This window comes from Budorcas taxicolor, chromosome 8 (genome assembly GCF_023091745.1).
Source record: "Budorcas taxicolor isolate Tak-1 chromosome 8, Takin1.1, whole genome shotgun sequence".
NCBI lineage: Eukaryota > Metazoa > Chordata > Mammalia > Artiodactyla > Bovidae > Budorcas > Budorcas taxicolor.
The window spans coordinates 86,573,373-86,590,404 of NC_068917.1; the positions used below are offsets into that span (position 1 = coordinate 86,573,373).

The 17,032-nt window shown below is 40.6% G+C and overlaps 1 protein-coding gene and 1 non-coding gene across 2 annotated transcripts in view; both read right to left on the bottom strand.

Moving 5' to 3' along the window:
- Positions 1–8,336, bottom strand: part of IARS1 (isoleucyl-tRNA synthetase 1) — a 79,000-nt gene extending 70,664 nt beyond the window's left edge. The window contains exons 1-4 of the mRNA XM_052645378.1: positions 8,246–8,336; positions 1,331–1,457; positions 525–681; positions 146–265 (exon numbers count right to left, since the gene is read on the bottom strand). Coding sequence (XP_052501338.1) covers positions 146–265; positions 525–681; positions 1,331–1,449 — 396 coding nt within the window. The 5' untranslated portion in view covers positions 1,450–1,457; positions 8,246–8,336. The remainder of the gene's footprint in view (positions 1–145; positions 266–524; positions 682–1,330; positions 1,458–8,245) is intronic.
- Positions 4,552–4,684, bottom strand: LOC128052914 (small nucleolar RNA SNORA84). Its single transcript, XR_008199873.1, has one exon. It is a non-coding gene; the product is annotated as a small nucleolar RNA SNORA84 (small nucleolar RNA).
- Positions 8,337–17,032: the final 8,696 nt, after the last annotated feature.

Sequence of the window (17,032 nt, forward strand, 5' to 3'; positions counted from 1 at the left end):
TGAAGATGGAAGCTAAACAGTCCTTTAAAGAGGACAGTCAACTTTGGGTGCATGTCATAAAAAGCACAAATGATCATAAAGTATTTCAACTCCCCTTTAAAAACCAGTTTTTTAAAAAAATTCTACTTAAAACAACCAACTATACCTTCCATTCAGCAGAGTATCGCATCACAATTGCTCGGCACTGACTGTTATACTCTGCAATCCCCAATTTGGCTACATCCTCTGGTCCTCTGATTCCCAGGGTCTTATCAATTTCATATTCCTGAAAATTTGCAGTAAGATTGTTAACATCCCTGTCCTATGAAATAAATGCAATTCAACAAAGCAAGAAAATAAAAGGGATTTAAAAAAATTAGTTCTCAGAAAATCTATAGAGAAAATGAACTGTACGTAGTATTACAGAAATAAAGTTGAAGAATATCTGATTATAGTAAAAATTCATATTTTAACATATTATATATAGAAATATAATGCTTATTTTAAAATATCAGAACATAATACGGCTGACGACTCAAACATACCACAGGTAAACCATGACAATCCCAACCAAATCTTCTGTCAACGTGAAACCCACTCTGGTGAGCGTATCTTGTAACTATATCTTTAATTGTCCCTGCAAGTATATGTCCATAGTGAGGCAGTCCAGTTGCAAAAGGAGGCCCATCATAGAAGGTAAATCTAAGAGGTAAGAAAAATTTGTTGTTACTTTAAAATAGACAGCAAAAATTACGACAGAATTTTATTATAGACAGCTCCTGTAACAGTAGAGTCTTTGGGGAGAAGAAAAGCTGCAAGGCTAGGAAACTCAGACACAACTCATTAGATATCTACTGGAGGCCTTCCATTCAAAAAGGCTAATTATGACCATTTGGAGAGACCTGCATTAGACCATCCATTCTTCATTTATTAGTTCTATGAGCTAAAGGAAATTATTCATCCTGATCATAATTTAGATCATCTGTAAAACTGGGTAAAAAACACCTATTATAAGGTTTTTTGAGCAGAAGTGATACATGATAAAAACAGTAATTAAAGAAAAGACTAGTTTTTAGGTGAATGAAGAATAGAGGTAGGAAGAACCCCAATAGGAAGCTACTACACTACTTGTCTAAATGCTTAAATGAGAATGGTGATAATAAGAAAAGTGGAAAGGAAGAGACTTGATATATAAACTATCTGGAAGACCTCTTTAAGAAACTGAATCTACCTCTAGTAATTAAGGACTCATTCATTCAACATGTATCTACTACTGAGATATATAAAGAGGTAGGAGATTCTGAGAAATGATTATTTTTAGCCTATACCTTTACCAAAGAAATTCACATACTTTGGCCTATGTTTTGATTGCTTTAAGCATTCTTGGAAACAATTAAAGTCAGACCAAAACTGCAAGATTTTCTCTTCTTCAGCAGGAAAATTGATGTTTTCTGGAACTTGTTGAACCATTTTTGTCACTGCAAGAGAAATCAGATTTTTTATTCTCAAAGGAGAAATCTAGGAATAACAGAATACCATACTTTAAAATGAATGTTCCTATCACTAGCCATGATACTACATGGTACTTTAAGCTTTTTAAAGGTAAAGTTTATATACCATCAAGTTCACCCTTTGAAAGTGTACAATTCACTTTTACCTTTTTCTTTTTAAAGTATATACACAAGACTGTGCAACCACCACCACTCTCTAATTTCAAAACATTTCATCACTATTCCCTCTTCGGCCTTCAAAAAAACTGTACACATTAGCAGTCATTCTCCATCCTCTTCTTCACTAGACTTCTGGTGACTGTTCTGCCTCCTTTCTAGATCTTCCTATTTTGGACATTTCACATAAATGAAATTATGTATACACAGACTACTGGGTCTGGCTTCTTTTACTTAGAATTATGTTTTCAAGGTTCATCCATGTTGTAACATATACTCATACTTCATTTTTCATTTATGGCTGAATAATAATTCATTTTACAGATATGACACTTTTTCTTTATTAATTCCTCAGTCCATGGACATTAGCATTGTTTTCACTTTTGGACAGGGCAGGTTTTACGTGGACATAAGTTTTCAGCTCTTAGGTAAATACCTAGGAGTGAAACTGCTGGGTTATGGTAACTGCATTCAACTTTTTGAGAAACTGCCAAAATGTGTTCCAAAGCTGCTGTGTCATTTTACATTCTCCTAGAAGAGAGGAAGATTCCAGTTTTTCTACATCCTCACTCCTTATTGTCCATCTTTGGATTATACGAAATCCTAGGTGGTATGAAGTAGTATCTCACTGTGCTTTTGATTTCCATTTCCCTAATGATTAGTGATGCTGAGTTTATTGGTCATTTTATACCTTCTTTGGAGAAGTGTCTATTCATCTTTTGCCTAGTGTTTAATTGGGCTGTCTTTTTACTGCTAAATTGTAAGAATTCTTTTTTTTTTTAAGAGAAGAAATAGAAGTATTTTCTTTATATTATCGCCTACAAATTGCTCAGGCTTACATTTTATTTTTATATCTGTTATCCATTTGAGTTAATTTGTGAAGTGTGTAAAGTATACGTCTAGATTAATTATTTTGTATATGGATGACCAGTTGTTTCAGCACCATTTATTTGTTGAAAACATTGTCCTTCCTTTATTGAATTGTCTTTACTGCTATGTTGTATAGCAGTGCTGAGAGAGAACTGTTTGTGTTCTTCCTGATCTTAGTGGGAAAGTACATAGTTTCTCACCCTAAGTATGATGTTATTTGTAGATTTTTGAGATGTCACTTATCCAATTCAGGAAATTCCATTCTAGTCCTATTTTTCTGAGAGTGCTTAAAATCAGTAGGTCAAGTGCATTTCCTGCATCTCTGTAGGACTGTGTGATTTTCTTGTCTGTTGGCATGATGGGCTATGTTAATTAATTTTTGAATATTGAACCAGCCTTGTATACTTGGAATAAACTCTACTTGATCATGATGTATAATTATTTTTATGGCTTGGTTTTATGATTTGGTTTTCATTCTATTTTATTTGACAGAACTAAAGGACTAACCATGAAATGGCAAATACACAAACTGATTAAAAATAAAATTAGGGAATCTAATTAAAATTATATGGAAATTCAAGACCAGGGAAAATTTAAATCATGCAGATCCTTGGCCTAAATTAGCAACACTGATTCAAAATATGACTGTCAGCTTCCTGGCAGCCAAGACAAGGGATTAAAAAGTCAAAAGGATATTGATTTTGCACATAAGTGAAAATCTATAGAAAATGAGATTTATGCCACAGAGGTCTGAGTCACACACGGAAATCAGTGATCTGTTTAATTAATATTTTTAACATTAGAAAAAGTTGTTTTTAAAGTTTGTTACAAGCAGTATTTCTCCTTTTGTCCCTCTTTCATTCATTTTTGAGATGTGAGAGTGCCTTTGAGTTTTATATAGGAAAAAAATAAGGAAAGAACATGTGTGCCATTTAACTCAACTATCCATTTTCTGATTAGAGTAAGCCATTCGCATGTGTGTGTGTGTGCTAAATCGCTTTAGTCATGTCCAACTCTGTGCAACCCTATGGACTGTAGTCTGCCAGGCTCCTCTGTTCATGGGATTCTCCAGGCAAGAATACTGGAGTGGGCTGTCATGCCCTCCTCCAGGGGATCTTCCCAACCCAGAGACTGAACCTGTATCTCTTATGTATCCTGCATTGGCAGGCAGGATACATACTTACTACTAGTGCCACCTGGGAAGCCCAGAGTGTGCCATTAAATATTATTAAACAGAAGTTGAAAGGCATTTTGGATCTTCAGCTCTTGGCATAACTCACAGACTTTCAGGATGGCTGCTGCTGCTGCTAAGTCGCTTCAATCGTGTCCGACGCTGTGCGACCCCATAGACGGCAGCCCACCAGGTTCCCCTGTCCCTGGGATTCTCCAGGCAAGAACACTGGAGTGGGCTGCCATTCCCTTCTCCAATGCATGAAAGTTTAAAGTGAAAGTGAAGTTGCTCAGTCGTGTCCGACTCTTCGAGACCCCATGGACTGCAGCCCCTCAGGCTCCTCCGTCCATGGGATTTTCCAGGATGGAGAGAGGCATTAAAGTCTGTGCATTTACTGATGTAGGAGTCCTACTGGATCAGTGACAACCTTATTAGAGACAAGTTGAAACTTAAAGACGTTATATCTGAAAACTAACAGATCTTCAGATATCAACACATTTATGTCAGTCACTCTGAATGCTTGTCAAGGCTGGTCCTATTATTCCAGCATCTATAAAAGTTGACTGGAGTAGACTCACCAGCCCTTCCTCAGATTAAGGAGTCCAAATCTACATTTTAACAAGATCTGAGGGGATTAGCATGCACATCAAAATTTAAGTCCTTCTCTTAAACAGTTCTGTTATTTTATTTATCTAAACTTTTTTTTTTTTTTTAAGAAAATGAGAGTTAAGCTTTCTGTGAAGATGGCTTTAAAGTTTTATAAAATTTCCAGTGAGCCTTTACATCTCCAGAGATTAAGAACCACAGCATTATTAGGCCAAATACAAAGACCCCATGTAATGGCACTGACTATTCCAGGAAGTTTCATGTATCAGTGACCGGGCTATGGCGGCTGCTGAGGAGAAACAGCCCCCATGCATATATCACAGGATTGCTCTAGCCCCTCACATCCACTGGAGAGCTGTACCTGCACAACAGCATCCAGTAACCACAGGGCTTGTGGGTGAAAGTGGGAGCAGAAAGAGGAGGGGGATTAACCTTACCAGGTCATGCTCGGGGAAGCAATCTCCTCTTCTTCCTTTCAACTATAATTCAAGGTCTCCACTATCTTCCCTATTCCATGACTCCTGACCTCTTTAGCCTCAATATCCTGTTCAGTAATTTCTAGATACACTCCTTGACCTTTACTTGTGTTTATCTCAACATACCTTGGAAAAGCACACACAAAAAATTTAAAAATAAATCTCATGATCTTCTTTACCACACTTGCTCCCATTTTTAATATCACTGTTCTAGTAGTTCCACTATTTCTTCCCATTACCTGAAATTTCTGAGTCACCTTTAATACAACCAGATGATCCCCACATCCAACACATTACCAAGTTAATGGGTCTGACTTCTAAGTCTAATTCTCTATTCCATCTTCCTCATTCCCAGATCTTCATAACTTGTTACATTAAGTCAAATTTAACCCCAGTGGCGGGTCCATCACCAGCCTTTTTAAAGACAACTTCTATCTTATTAACATAAAAGCCAGAGAGGCAGGCATTGGAGAAGGAAATGGCAACCCACTCCAGTATTCTGGCCTGGAGAAGCCCAGGGACAGAGGAGCCTGATGGGCTGCCATCTGTGGGGTCGCACAGAGTTGACATGACTGAAGTGACTAAGCAGCAGCAGCAGCGGCAGCAAGCCAGAGATATACTTACACAAATGTGTAAAATACGTACAAAGATATCAACTGAAGCACTTCTATAGACAAATATCAGGAAATAATTTAAATATCCATGAATAGGTAATAGACTAAAATAAATTATGGTACATCAATGCCATGCAGGCAGTAAAAATAATAAACCAAAATATGAAAGCATACATATTACTTAAACATACTGAAAAACAGTGAGTCACAGTTGCTGATAGTAATTTATACTATATGCAATATATTATTGTCAAGTGATTAGAAAATACACATATATATACTAAGTCTATGTTTAAGCAATTCTGTACTTAATTTAGAAGGCTACCCACCAAACTTAACAATGGCTACCACCAGAGAATAGGATACAGTGAGGAAAGTGTGAAGAAACATATTTTTATTTACTTCATATTACTCCGTTTTGATTATTTTTGAGTATGTCATTAACTTTATCAGGTGTTCCTGGTGCCTCAGAAAGTAAAGAATCTGTCTGCAATATGGGAAACCCAGGTTTGATCCCTGGGTAGGGAAGATCCCCTGGAGGAGGAAATGGCTACCCACCCCAGTATTCTTGCCTGGAGAATTCCATGGACAGAGCAGCCTGGCGGGCTACAGTCCACGAGGTCACAAAGAGTCGGACACAACAAGAGAAAAATAAATACTATATATCCTGCACACCACCTTCCTAATGGAAAAGTTCTGGAAGTACCATTTTTGTATTAAAAATATATATATATATCCAGTGGTTCCTTACTCCCAGTGGTTTCTGTTCAGGCTTTTCTCTGGGGCACCATGATCTTACCTACAATTCCTGCTCCTGACCTTTTCTTTACTCTTACAAAACTCAAGCTCCAAACTATATCACATTCTTAGACACTGCTTAGAAACAAAACTTTTGGCTGACATAGCTGCTTTCCAGTATCAGGCCCTTTCTCTTAAGTACTCTAGCACTAGTTAGCATAAATGTACTCTGCTCTACGGGAATTTACCAATGCACCTTTTTCAAAATTAAATATCCCCCTCCCCAGCATCTGTTCCTCTCCTACACCTCAAGTTTTATTTATATTGCATGTCTCTCCAATTCAACTGTAAACTTCTTGCTGGCAAAAGCATTTCACTAACCTCTTACTATTTTATGTCTTACTGTGTGCTTACACAGCATAGGTGCTCAAAAATATTTAAATGAATCCCTTTGTCAGCATCCTTAGTGATACTCCTTCCAATTGATTTTCCAATCTATCCCACTCCATGGGCTCCTCTTGCCAAGAATGATTAAGAGGGTTGGCTTTGGAATGTGACAGTTTTGATGCCACAACTTAGTATGTGGCTTATAGGAAAAGTTATTCAACCTTTAAATTTCAATTATATCATCTGTAAAATAAAGGTTGTAAATACTCACAATGCTAATTTAAGATTAAGTGAAATCACAGCAATCACTTGCCATCTATGGAAACTATTACTACTTCTTGGTCCACAAATGCTACTCTTACTGCCTTTGCCCAGTCACTAAATCATCTTCCCCAAAAGAATTAGAGTGCAGTCTACATTGAGCTGCCTCCTGTTCCCTATAATTCACTCTTTAATAATCACTTATGAAAAGGATATTTTATCCACTATTTTACCAATAATTTTTAAAAGCTCATTTTATTTACTAAAATCCCTAAATCAATTGCTTTGCCTCTAGTTTCATCCTGCCTTTCTTCCCTGCAACTCCTGAATGAATGCAAAAACTAATATTGCCCCACCTAAAAAAAAAAAAAAAAAAAAAACACCTCATCTTCCTTCATGTATTCATTTCAAACACCACTTCACTAAAGAAGAAAATCATAAATTCATAAGGCTGGAAGTTAAGCATCGTCTCCCACTTGTTCCTCACAAAAAGCTACAGTGAATACAGCAACTCCTCATCTCCTCCATGACACACAACCTAAAATCCTGCTATACATTACACTACAGTCCTCTGCACCTACTCCTCCAGTTACTATTCATTTTCAGGGCCAAATCCACTGTAGTTCCTGAGAAGCCTTCTTCTCCCATCGAAGAACTGATCCTCATCTGGGCCCTTGGATTATTGTGTTAGACTGTTAGACTGGAGACGCCGCGCTTACTTACTTCCCTCTAGCCCCAGACACCCAGCAATACATGCTCATTTATGGGAACCTAAGATGCTAAAGCTGAAACTACAGTACTTTGGCCACCTCATGGGAAGAGTTGACTCATTGGAAAAAACTCTGATGCTGGGAGGGGTTGGGGGCAGGAGGAGAAGGGGACGACAGAGGATGAGATGGCTGGATGGCATCACTGACTCTATGGACGTGAGTCTGAGTGAACTCCGGGAGTTGGTGATGGACAGGGAGGCCTGGCGTGCTGCGATTCATGGGGTCGCAAAGAGTCAGACACGACTGAGCGACTGAACTGAAGACTTGATTTGTTCTTATGAATACCTAGACTTTCAAGTAATTTCGTCCACCTTCTGAACTTCTCCAGTGAGCTCGATCACACCAAATTTTCTGAATCACTCAATGGCTCAAGTGTTAGTTACCAGGATCCCAGGCTGAAGCTGGGTAACCTGCAAGGTTTATAACGCTCGGTCGAACCGCTGAGCCAGGATTGGTACCTAGTTGGATTCTTCAGCCCCATTTAGACCGTCTCCCAGTCTTTTCCTTGGAAACGGATATGCACGTACTAACCCATGGCCCCCAATAAACATTAAAAATAATTCTTGTAAACCAGAGGGGATCGTGGGTCTCCGTGGGCAGGAAGGGGCGTATCTGAGGGGCCCGTGGGCAGGACAAGGTGACCTGAGGAGCCCCGCGGACAGGACAGGGAGTAACTGAGGGGCCCCACGAGCAGGACCGAGCGTACCTTAGCGGCCTCCAGGACGGCGTAGCTCTGAAAGAAACGAGTCTACGTCTTGCCCGGGTGATGCAATGTCCAGACAGCGTGAGGCTAAGAGGAAAAGTCCCGGTTTGCCACGGCCAATCAGAGCCCGGCATTTGACACCCATCAACAAGCCGGACGCCTATTGGCAAAGTGGGCTTCCAATCACTCCCACCCGTCTTTCCTAGGTGTGCACTGTGAAGCTTGCGGTCTAGTCACGGGCGTGACGGCTATACCTTACGTTCTTAAAGCAGCTAGGGCAATGGTGGAGGACGCGACCGTTTTATAGAACGGAGACTGATTGGGAGAGGCACACAGGAAACATGCTGTGCATCTTGACAGGGCGTTGTTACACAAGATGTTTGCCTTCATCGGACAAACTGTACACGGAACAGATGTCCATTTCCCCACGGGTAAACCAAATGCAACGCCAGGGCCTCAGTTACGGTGTGGAGCCATGGGTGCGCAGTGGCAAGGCTGCTTTACTAGGTGATACTAAGGAAAGCATGCCTAGACATTAAGGCAATATTTTTTTAGTGTAATGGAGACCTCCACCAAAGCACCCTGGAGTCTGCAAAAATGCAGAGTCATGGAGCAAAGACTAGGCTTGTTAAGTCTCTGAGATGGGTCTGTGCAACTCTTTGCCACCCCATGGACTGTAGTCTGCCAGGCTCCTGTTTTCATGGGATTTTTCAGGCAGAGGAATACTGGAGTGGGTTACCATTTCCTCCTTACGGGGATCTTTCCTACCCTGGGATGGAACCTGTGTCTCTTGCATCTCCTGCATAGGCAGGCTGATTGTTCACCACTACCACCACCTTGGAAGCCCATTTTACCACACATTCTAGATAATTACGCTCCTCACTAAAATTCTTGACCTGCCTATCTGAAGAGACCTTGCTATATCGCAGGGAAATAGAGAGGCCACAGAACAGTCTGAGAGGAGCTGAAGCACTAGAGGTCAATGCAGTTCACAGAAACCTTTCCTTTCTCCTTGAGTGCCACCTGCAGAGTTCTCATGAATTGCACTGCAGAAATAATGGTAAACAAACAGAGAGATATAACAAGAAAGGAAGAAAATGCCTGACAACCAGCTTTATAAGTGTTGCATCTTAATGTTTCCTGTATGGAAAACAAAATTATTTGCCTATTACTCTGCTTGCTTATATATTTTGAGTCTCCCCAGCACCCTATGGGTAGGTTGATTAAAAACGAAAGGGAATCCAGAGCCATGCGAAGGACAGTTGATCTCAGCATTGGAGCCAGAATATGAAGAAAATTTCAGCCCTTGACAAATTGAGAGTTATTCAGTGTATAACTGCTTCAGTTCAGTTCAGTCACTCAGTCGTGTCCAACTCTTTGCAACCCCATGAATCGCAGCACGCCAGACCTCCCTGTCCATAACCAACTCCCTGTGTTCACTCAGACTCACGTCCATCGAGTCAGTGTTGCCATCCAGCCATCTCATCCTCTGTCGTCTCCTTCTCCTCCTGCCCCCAATCCCTCGCAGCATCAAAGTCTTTTCCAATGAGTCAACTCTTCCCATGAGGTGGCCAAAGTACTGGAGTTTCAGCTTTAGCATCATTCCTTCCAAAGAAATCCCAGGGCTGATCTTCACAATGGACTGGTTGGATCTCCTTGCAGTCCAAGGGACTCTCAAGAGTCTTCTCCAACACCACAGTTCAAAAGCATCAATTCTTCGGTGCTCAGCCTTCTTCACAGTCCAACTCTCACATCTATACATGACCACAGGAAAAACCATAGCCTTGACTAGACGGACCTTAGTCGGCAAAGTAATGTCTCTGCTTTTGAATATGCTATCTAGGTTGGTCATAACTTTCCTTCCAAGGAGTAGGCATCTTTTAGTTTCATGGCTGCAGTCACCATCTGCAGTGATTTTGGAGCCCCCAAAAATAAAGTCTGATACTGTTTCCACTGTTTCCCCATCTATTTCTCATGAAGTGATGGGAATGGATGCCATGATCTTTGTTTTCTGAATGTTGAGCTTTAAGCCAACTTTTTTGCTCTCCTCTTTCACTTTCATCAAGAGGCTTTTTAGTTCCTCTTCACTTTCTGCCATAAGGGTGGTGTCATCTGCATATCTGAGGTTATTGATATTTCTCCCAGCAATCTTAATTCCAGCTTGTATTTCTTCCAGCCAAGCGTTTCTCATGATGTACTCTGCATACAAGTTAAAGAAGCAGGGTGACAATATACAGCCTTGATGTACTCCTTTTCCTATTTGGAACCAGTCTGTTGTTCCATGTCCAGTTCTAACTGTTGCATCCTGACCTGGATACAGATTTCTCAAGAGGCAGGTCAGGTGGTCTGGTATTCCCATCTCTTTCAGAGTTTTCCACAGTTTATTGTGAACCACACAGTCAAAGGCTTTGGCATAGTCAATAAAGCAGAAATAGATGTTTTTCTGGAACTCCCGTGCTTTTTCCATGATCCAGCAGGTATTGGCAATTTGATCTCTGGTTCCTCTGCCTTTTCTAAAACCAGCTTGAACATCTGGAAATTCACGGTTCACGTATTGCTGAAGCTCTGGCTTGGAGAATTTTGAGCATTGCTTTGCTAGCATGTGAGATGAGTGCAATTGTGTGGTAGTTTGAGCATTCTTTGGCATTGCCTTTCTTTTGGATTGGAATGAAAACGGACTTTTTCCAGTCCTGTGGCCACTGCTGAGTTTTCCAAATTTGCTGGCATATCGACTGCAGCACTTTCACAGCATTATCTTTCAGGATTTGAAATAGCTCCACTGAAATTCCATCACCTCCACTAGCTTTGTTTGTAGTGATGCTTTCTAAGGCCCACTTGACTTCACATTCCAGGGTGTCTGGCTCTAGATGAGTGATCACACCATCATGATTATCCGGGTCGTGAAGGTATTTTTTGTACAGTTCTTCTGTGTATTCTTGCCACCTCTTCTTAATATCTTCTGCTTCTGTTAGGTCCATACCATTTCTGTCCTTTATCGAGCCCATCTTTGCATGAAATGTTCTCTTGGTATCTCTAATTTACTTGAAGAGATCTCTAGTCTTTCCCTTTCTGTTGTTTTCCTCTATTTCTTTGCATTGATCGCTGAAGAAGGCTTTCTTATTTCTTCTTGCTATTCTTTGGAACTCTGCATTCAGGTGCTTATATCTTTCCTTTTCTCCTTTGCTTTTCACTTCTCTTCTTTTCACAGCTATTTGTAAGGCCTCCTCAGAAAGCCATTTTGCTTTTTTGCATTTCTTTTCCATGGGGATGGTCTTGATCCCTATCTCCTGTACCATGTCACAAACCTCTTTCCATAGTTCATCAGGCACTCTATCTATCAGATCTAGGCCCTTAAATCCATTTCTCACTTCCAGTGTATAATCATAAGGGATTTGATTTAGGTCATACCTGAATGGTCTAGCAGTTTTCCCTACTATCTTCAGTTTAAGTCTGAATTTGGTAATGAGGAGTTCATGATCTGAGCTCCAGTCAGCTCCAGGTCTTGTTTTTGTTGACTGTATAGAACTTCTCCATCTTTGGATGCAAAGAATATAATCAATCTGATTTCAGTGTCGTCCATCTGGTGATGTCCATGTGTAGAGTCTTCTCTTGTGTTGTTGGAAGAGGGTGTTTGCTATTACCAGTGCATTTTCTTGGCAAAACTCTATTAGTCTTTGCCCTGCTTCTTTCCACATTCTAAGGCCAAATTTGCCTGTTACTCCAGGTGTTTCTTGACTTCCTACTTTTGCATTCCAGTCCGCTCTAATGAAAAGGACATCTTTTTTGGGTGTTAGTTCTAAAAGGTCTTGTAGGTCTTCATAGAACCATTCAACTTCAGCTTCTTCAGCATCACTGGTTGGTATAACTGCTTAGTATAGCCAATAATATATCCTGGACTTGCCTGTGGGTGTCCAGAAGTCTCCAGTGGAGGCATGGGTCGGTGGTGGCCTGCTGCAGGGCTAGGGGCACTGATTGTAGCAGTACACGCATGGAATCTTTTGAGGGAGGTCACCATTATCTGCATTACCACAACCATAGTTTGGCTCCAGGTAGATAGCAGGGAGGGAACACAGCTCCACCAGAGAAAACCCAGCTCCTCCATCAACAGAAAATTGGATTAACGATTTACTGAGCATGGCCCCACCAATCAGAACAAAACCCAGTTTCCCCTTCAGTCAGTCTCTCCCACCAGGAAGCTTCCATAAGCCTCTTATCATTTTACATCAGAGGGCAGACAGACTGAAAACCACAATCACAGAAAACTAACCAATCTAATCACATGGACCACAGCCTTGTCTAACTCAATGCAACTATGAGCCATGCCATGTAGGGCCACCCAAGATGGATGGGTCATGGTGGAGAGTTCTGACAAAATGTGGCCCACTGGAGAAGGGAATGGTAAACCACTTCAGTATTCTTGCCTTGAGAACCCCATGAAAATTATGAAAAGGCAAAAAAATAGGACACTGAAAGGTGAACTCCCCACGTCGCTAGGTGCCAAACATGCTACTGTAGAAGAGTAGAGAAATAACTCCAGAGAGAATTAAGAGATGCACCCAAAGCAAAAACAACACCCAGTTGTGGGTGTGACTGGTGATGGAAGCAAGGTCCAATGCTGTAAAGAGTAATATTGCATAGGAACCTGAAATGTTAGTTCCATGAATCAGGGCAAACTGGAAGTGGTCAAACAGGAGATGGCAAGCGTGAATGTCAACATTCAGGAATCAGCTAATTAAAATGGACTGGAATGGGTGAATTTAACTCAGATGACCATTATATCTATTTCTGTGGGCAAGAGTCCACAGAAGAAATGGAGTAGCCATCATAGTCAACAACAGCCTGAAATGCAGTACTTGGATGCAGTTGCAAAAACAACAGAATGATCCCTGTCCATTTCCAAGGCAAACCATTCAACATCACAGTAATCCAAGTCTATACACCGACCAGTAATGCTGAAAAAGCTGAACGGTTCTACAAAGACTTACAAGACCTTCTAGAACTAACAAAAAAGAACAAAAAAGATATCCTTTTCATTATAGGGGACTGGAATGCAAAAGCAGGAAGTCAAGAAACACCTGGAGTAACAGGCAAATTTGGCCTTGGAGTACAGAATGAAGCAGGGCAAAGGCTAATAGAGTTCTGCCAAGAGAACGCACTGGTCATAGCAAACACCCTCTTCCAACAATACAAGACTCTACACATGGACATCACCAGATGGACGACACTGAAATCAGACTGACTATATTCTTTGCAGCTAAAGATGGAGAAGCTCTATACAGTCAGCAAAAACAAGACCTGGAGCTGACTGTGGCTCAGATCATGAAATCTTTATTGCCAAATTCAGACTTAAATTGAAGAAAGTAGGAAAAACCACTAGACCATTCAAGTATGACCTAAAGCAAATCCTTAATGATTATACACTGGAAGTGAGAAACAGATTTAAGAGACTAGATCTGGTAGACAAGAGTGCCTGATGAACTATGGATGGAGGTTCCTGACATTGTACAAGAGACAGGGACCAAGACCATCCCCCCAAAATAGAAATGCAAAAAAGCAAAATGGCTTTCTGAGGAGGTCTTACAAATAGCTGTGAAGAGAAGCAAAAAGCAAAGGAGAAAAGGAAAGATATACCCATTTGAATGTAGAGTTCCAAAGAATAGCAAGGAGAGATAAGAAAGCCTTCCTCAGTGATCAGTACAAAGAAATAGAGGAAAATAATAGAATAGGAAAGACTAGAGATCTCTTCAAGACAGTTAGAGATAGCAAGGGAACTTTTCATCCAAATATGGGCTCAAAAAGTACAGAAATGGTATGGACCTAATGGAAGCAGAAGATATTTCGAAGAGGTGGCAAGAATAAACAGAACGGTACAAAAAAGATCTTCACAGCCCAGATAATGATGGTGTGATCACTCACCTAGAGCCAGAAATCCTGAAATGTGAACTCAAGCGTGCCTTAGGAAGCATCACTATGAACAAAGCTAGTGGAGGTGATGGAATTCCAGTTGAGCTATTTCAAATCCTGAAAGATGATGCTGTGAAAGTGCTGCAGTCGATATGCCAGCAAATTTGGAAAACTCAGCAGTGGCCACAGGACTGGAAAAGGTCCGTTTTCATTCCAATCCGAAAGAAAGGCAATGCCAAAGAACGTTCAAACTACCACACAATTGCACTTATCTCACATGCTAGTAAAGCAATGCTCAAAATTTTCCAAGCCAGGTTTCAACAATACATGAACTGTGAATTTCCAGATGTTCAAGCTGGTTTTAGAAAAGGCAGAGGAACCAGAGATCAAATTGCCAATATCTGCTGGATCATCAAAAAAGCAAGGGAGTTCCAGAAAAACATCTATTTCTGCTTTATTGACTATGCCAAAGCCGTTGACTGTGAAGATCACAAACTAGAAAATTCTTCAAGTGATGGGAATACCAGACCACCTGACCTGCCTGTTGAGAAATCTGTATGCAGGTCAGGAAGCAACAGTTAGAACTGGACATGGAACAACAGACTGGTTCCAAATAGGAAAAGGAGTACGTCAAGGCTGTATATTGTCACCCTGCTTATTTAACTTACAAGCAGAATACATTGGCTGGAATTAGCACAAGTTGGAAACAAGACTGCTGGGAGAAATATCAATAACCTCAGATATGCAGATGACACCACTCTTATGGCAGAAAGCAAAGAAGAACTAAAGAGCCATGTGATGAAAGTGAAACAGGAGAGTGAAAATGTCAGCTTAAAGCTCAACATTCAGAAAATAAAAATGGGCATCCAGTCCCATCACTTCATGGCAAATAGATGGAAAAACAGTAGAAACAGTGGCAGACTTATTATGGGCTCCAAAATCACTGTAGATGGTGACTGCAGCCCTGAGATTAAAAAGACGCTTACTCCTTGGGAGAAAAGTTATGACTAACCTAGACAGCATATTAAAAAGCAGAGACATTACTTTGCAAACAAAGGTCCGTCTAGTCAAAGCTATGGTTTTGCCAGTAGTCATGTATGGATGTAAGAGTTGGACTACAAAGAAAGCTGAGCACTGAAGAATTGATGCTTTTGAACTATGGTGTTGGAAAAGACTCTTGAGAGTCCCTTGGGCTACAAGGAGATCCAACTAGTCAATCCTGAAGGAAATCAGTTCTGAATATTCATTGGAAGGAGTGATGCTGAAGCTGAAACTCCAGTACTTTGGACACCTGATGTGAAGAGCTGACTCATGTGAAAAGACCCTGATGCTGGGAAAGGTTGAAGGTAGGAGAAGGGGACGACAGAGGATGAGATGGTTGGATGGCATCACTGACTCATTGCACGTGAGTTTTAGTAAACTCTGAGAGTTGGTGATAGACAGGGAGGCTTGGTGTGTTGCAGTCTGTGGGGTTGCAAAGAGTCAGACACAACTGAGTGATTGAACTGAACTGATAGCCAATAAAAGGACAGAAAAAAACTCTTCTGAGAATATGTGTAGGGCATTCCTGAGATAGTTTAATTAAGAACATTTAGCTTATTAACTAGAAGTTGGAATGTTTTAATTTTCACATTCCTCAAAATGCCACCTTGTTCATGTTATCATCTGACTAGACAGCCCAGATTAGAGCAGTACAGAGGGTTTCCAGACAGACATGTCCATGGGGAAAAAAGGTGGGGATTATAGGTCTAATTATTTTAAAATGATGTCTAAATTTAATGTCTAAAACTGAAAAGCCAAGAAATCACAGCATAAACATGTTAGGTAGAAATTCAGAAATAATATCAGAGGAAACAAAATTTCTGAAAGTGCATATATCTGGGGAGCACGAATTAGGGATGCAGGAAGCTACTTGATATTACATTTGTCTGCTCTGGAGATGGAGGGTATAACAGATTTAAACATCGCCACAGATTCTGAACACTCTTTGCACTGAGACATGAGCATTTACGTCCCCTCACTTTTGAGACTCGGTTGGCTCAATGTCTGTTTTACCCTATAAAATATAGTGGAAATAACTCAGCCAGTTTCTGGGCTAGGACTGAAGACGTCTGCTTCCTGCTCCTAAAATAGGAACAGGAAGAAAATTAACTGCTATGAAACTGAAAGTTAAGTTGAGAAAACTAATGGACAGGCACTGAGTGAACAGGCCATTTTAGAAGTGGATGCTTCAGTGCCAGCTGGGCCACTCCCATGACATACATGGAGTAGAGATGAGCAGGCCCCAGAGTCCTGAAAAAGTGGCTCATCTGTGAGGAAAGTGAACAAGTGTTAATAGGATGACTTGTTATGCAGCAATAGGTAAGATGGTACAAATATAATCAACAACTAGAAAAGGTGCAGTTATTTTTCCTGCTGAGAGGTGGCTGCCATTTTTCATGACGTCCGAAGCCTTGGAAACAGGAATTCTGAATGACTGTTCAGTTACTTAGCTCCTCAGACCCTGTTTACTGAGCATCCAGTTAAAGCCAGACATAGTTCTAGGTAGTACCGGCCTAACAATTAACAAACCAGGTGATATCCCAGCCTTCACAGGGTTTATATTTGATCAAGATGTAAATCAATAAATATGAAATTTCAGATACACCCACTATGGTTCAGTGATAATCCCCTGGGACTTTATTATATAAAGCATAATTTTGTACAGAACCCAGTTTGATAGGGGCTTATCTGTCTTGAATCCTAGCCACATTAATTTAATGAGGTAGTAAATCTGTTTTCTTATCTGGACCCAGGGCACTGCCTCCTAACTGTGACTATGTTATCTTTCAGGCATTTCGATTTTTCAAAAGCTTCTAATCTAACTAGAAGTTGGGATTGACGGGT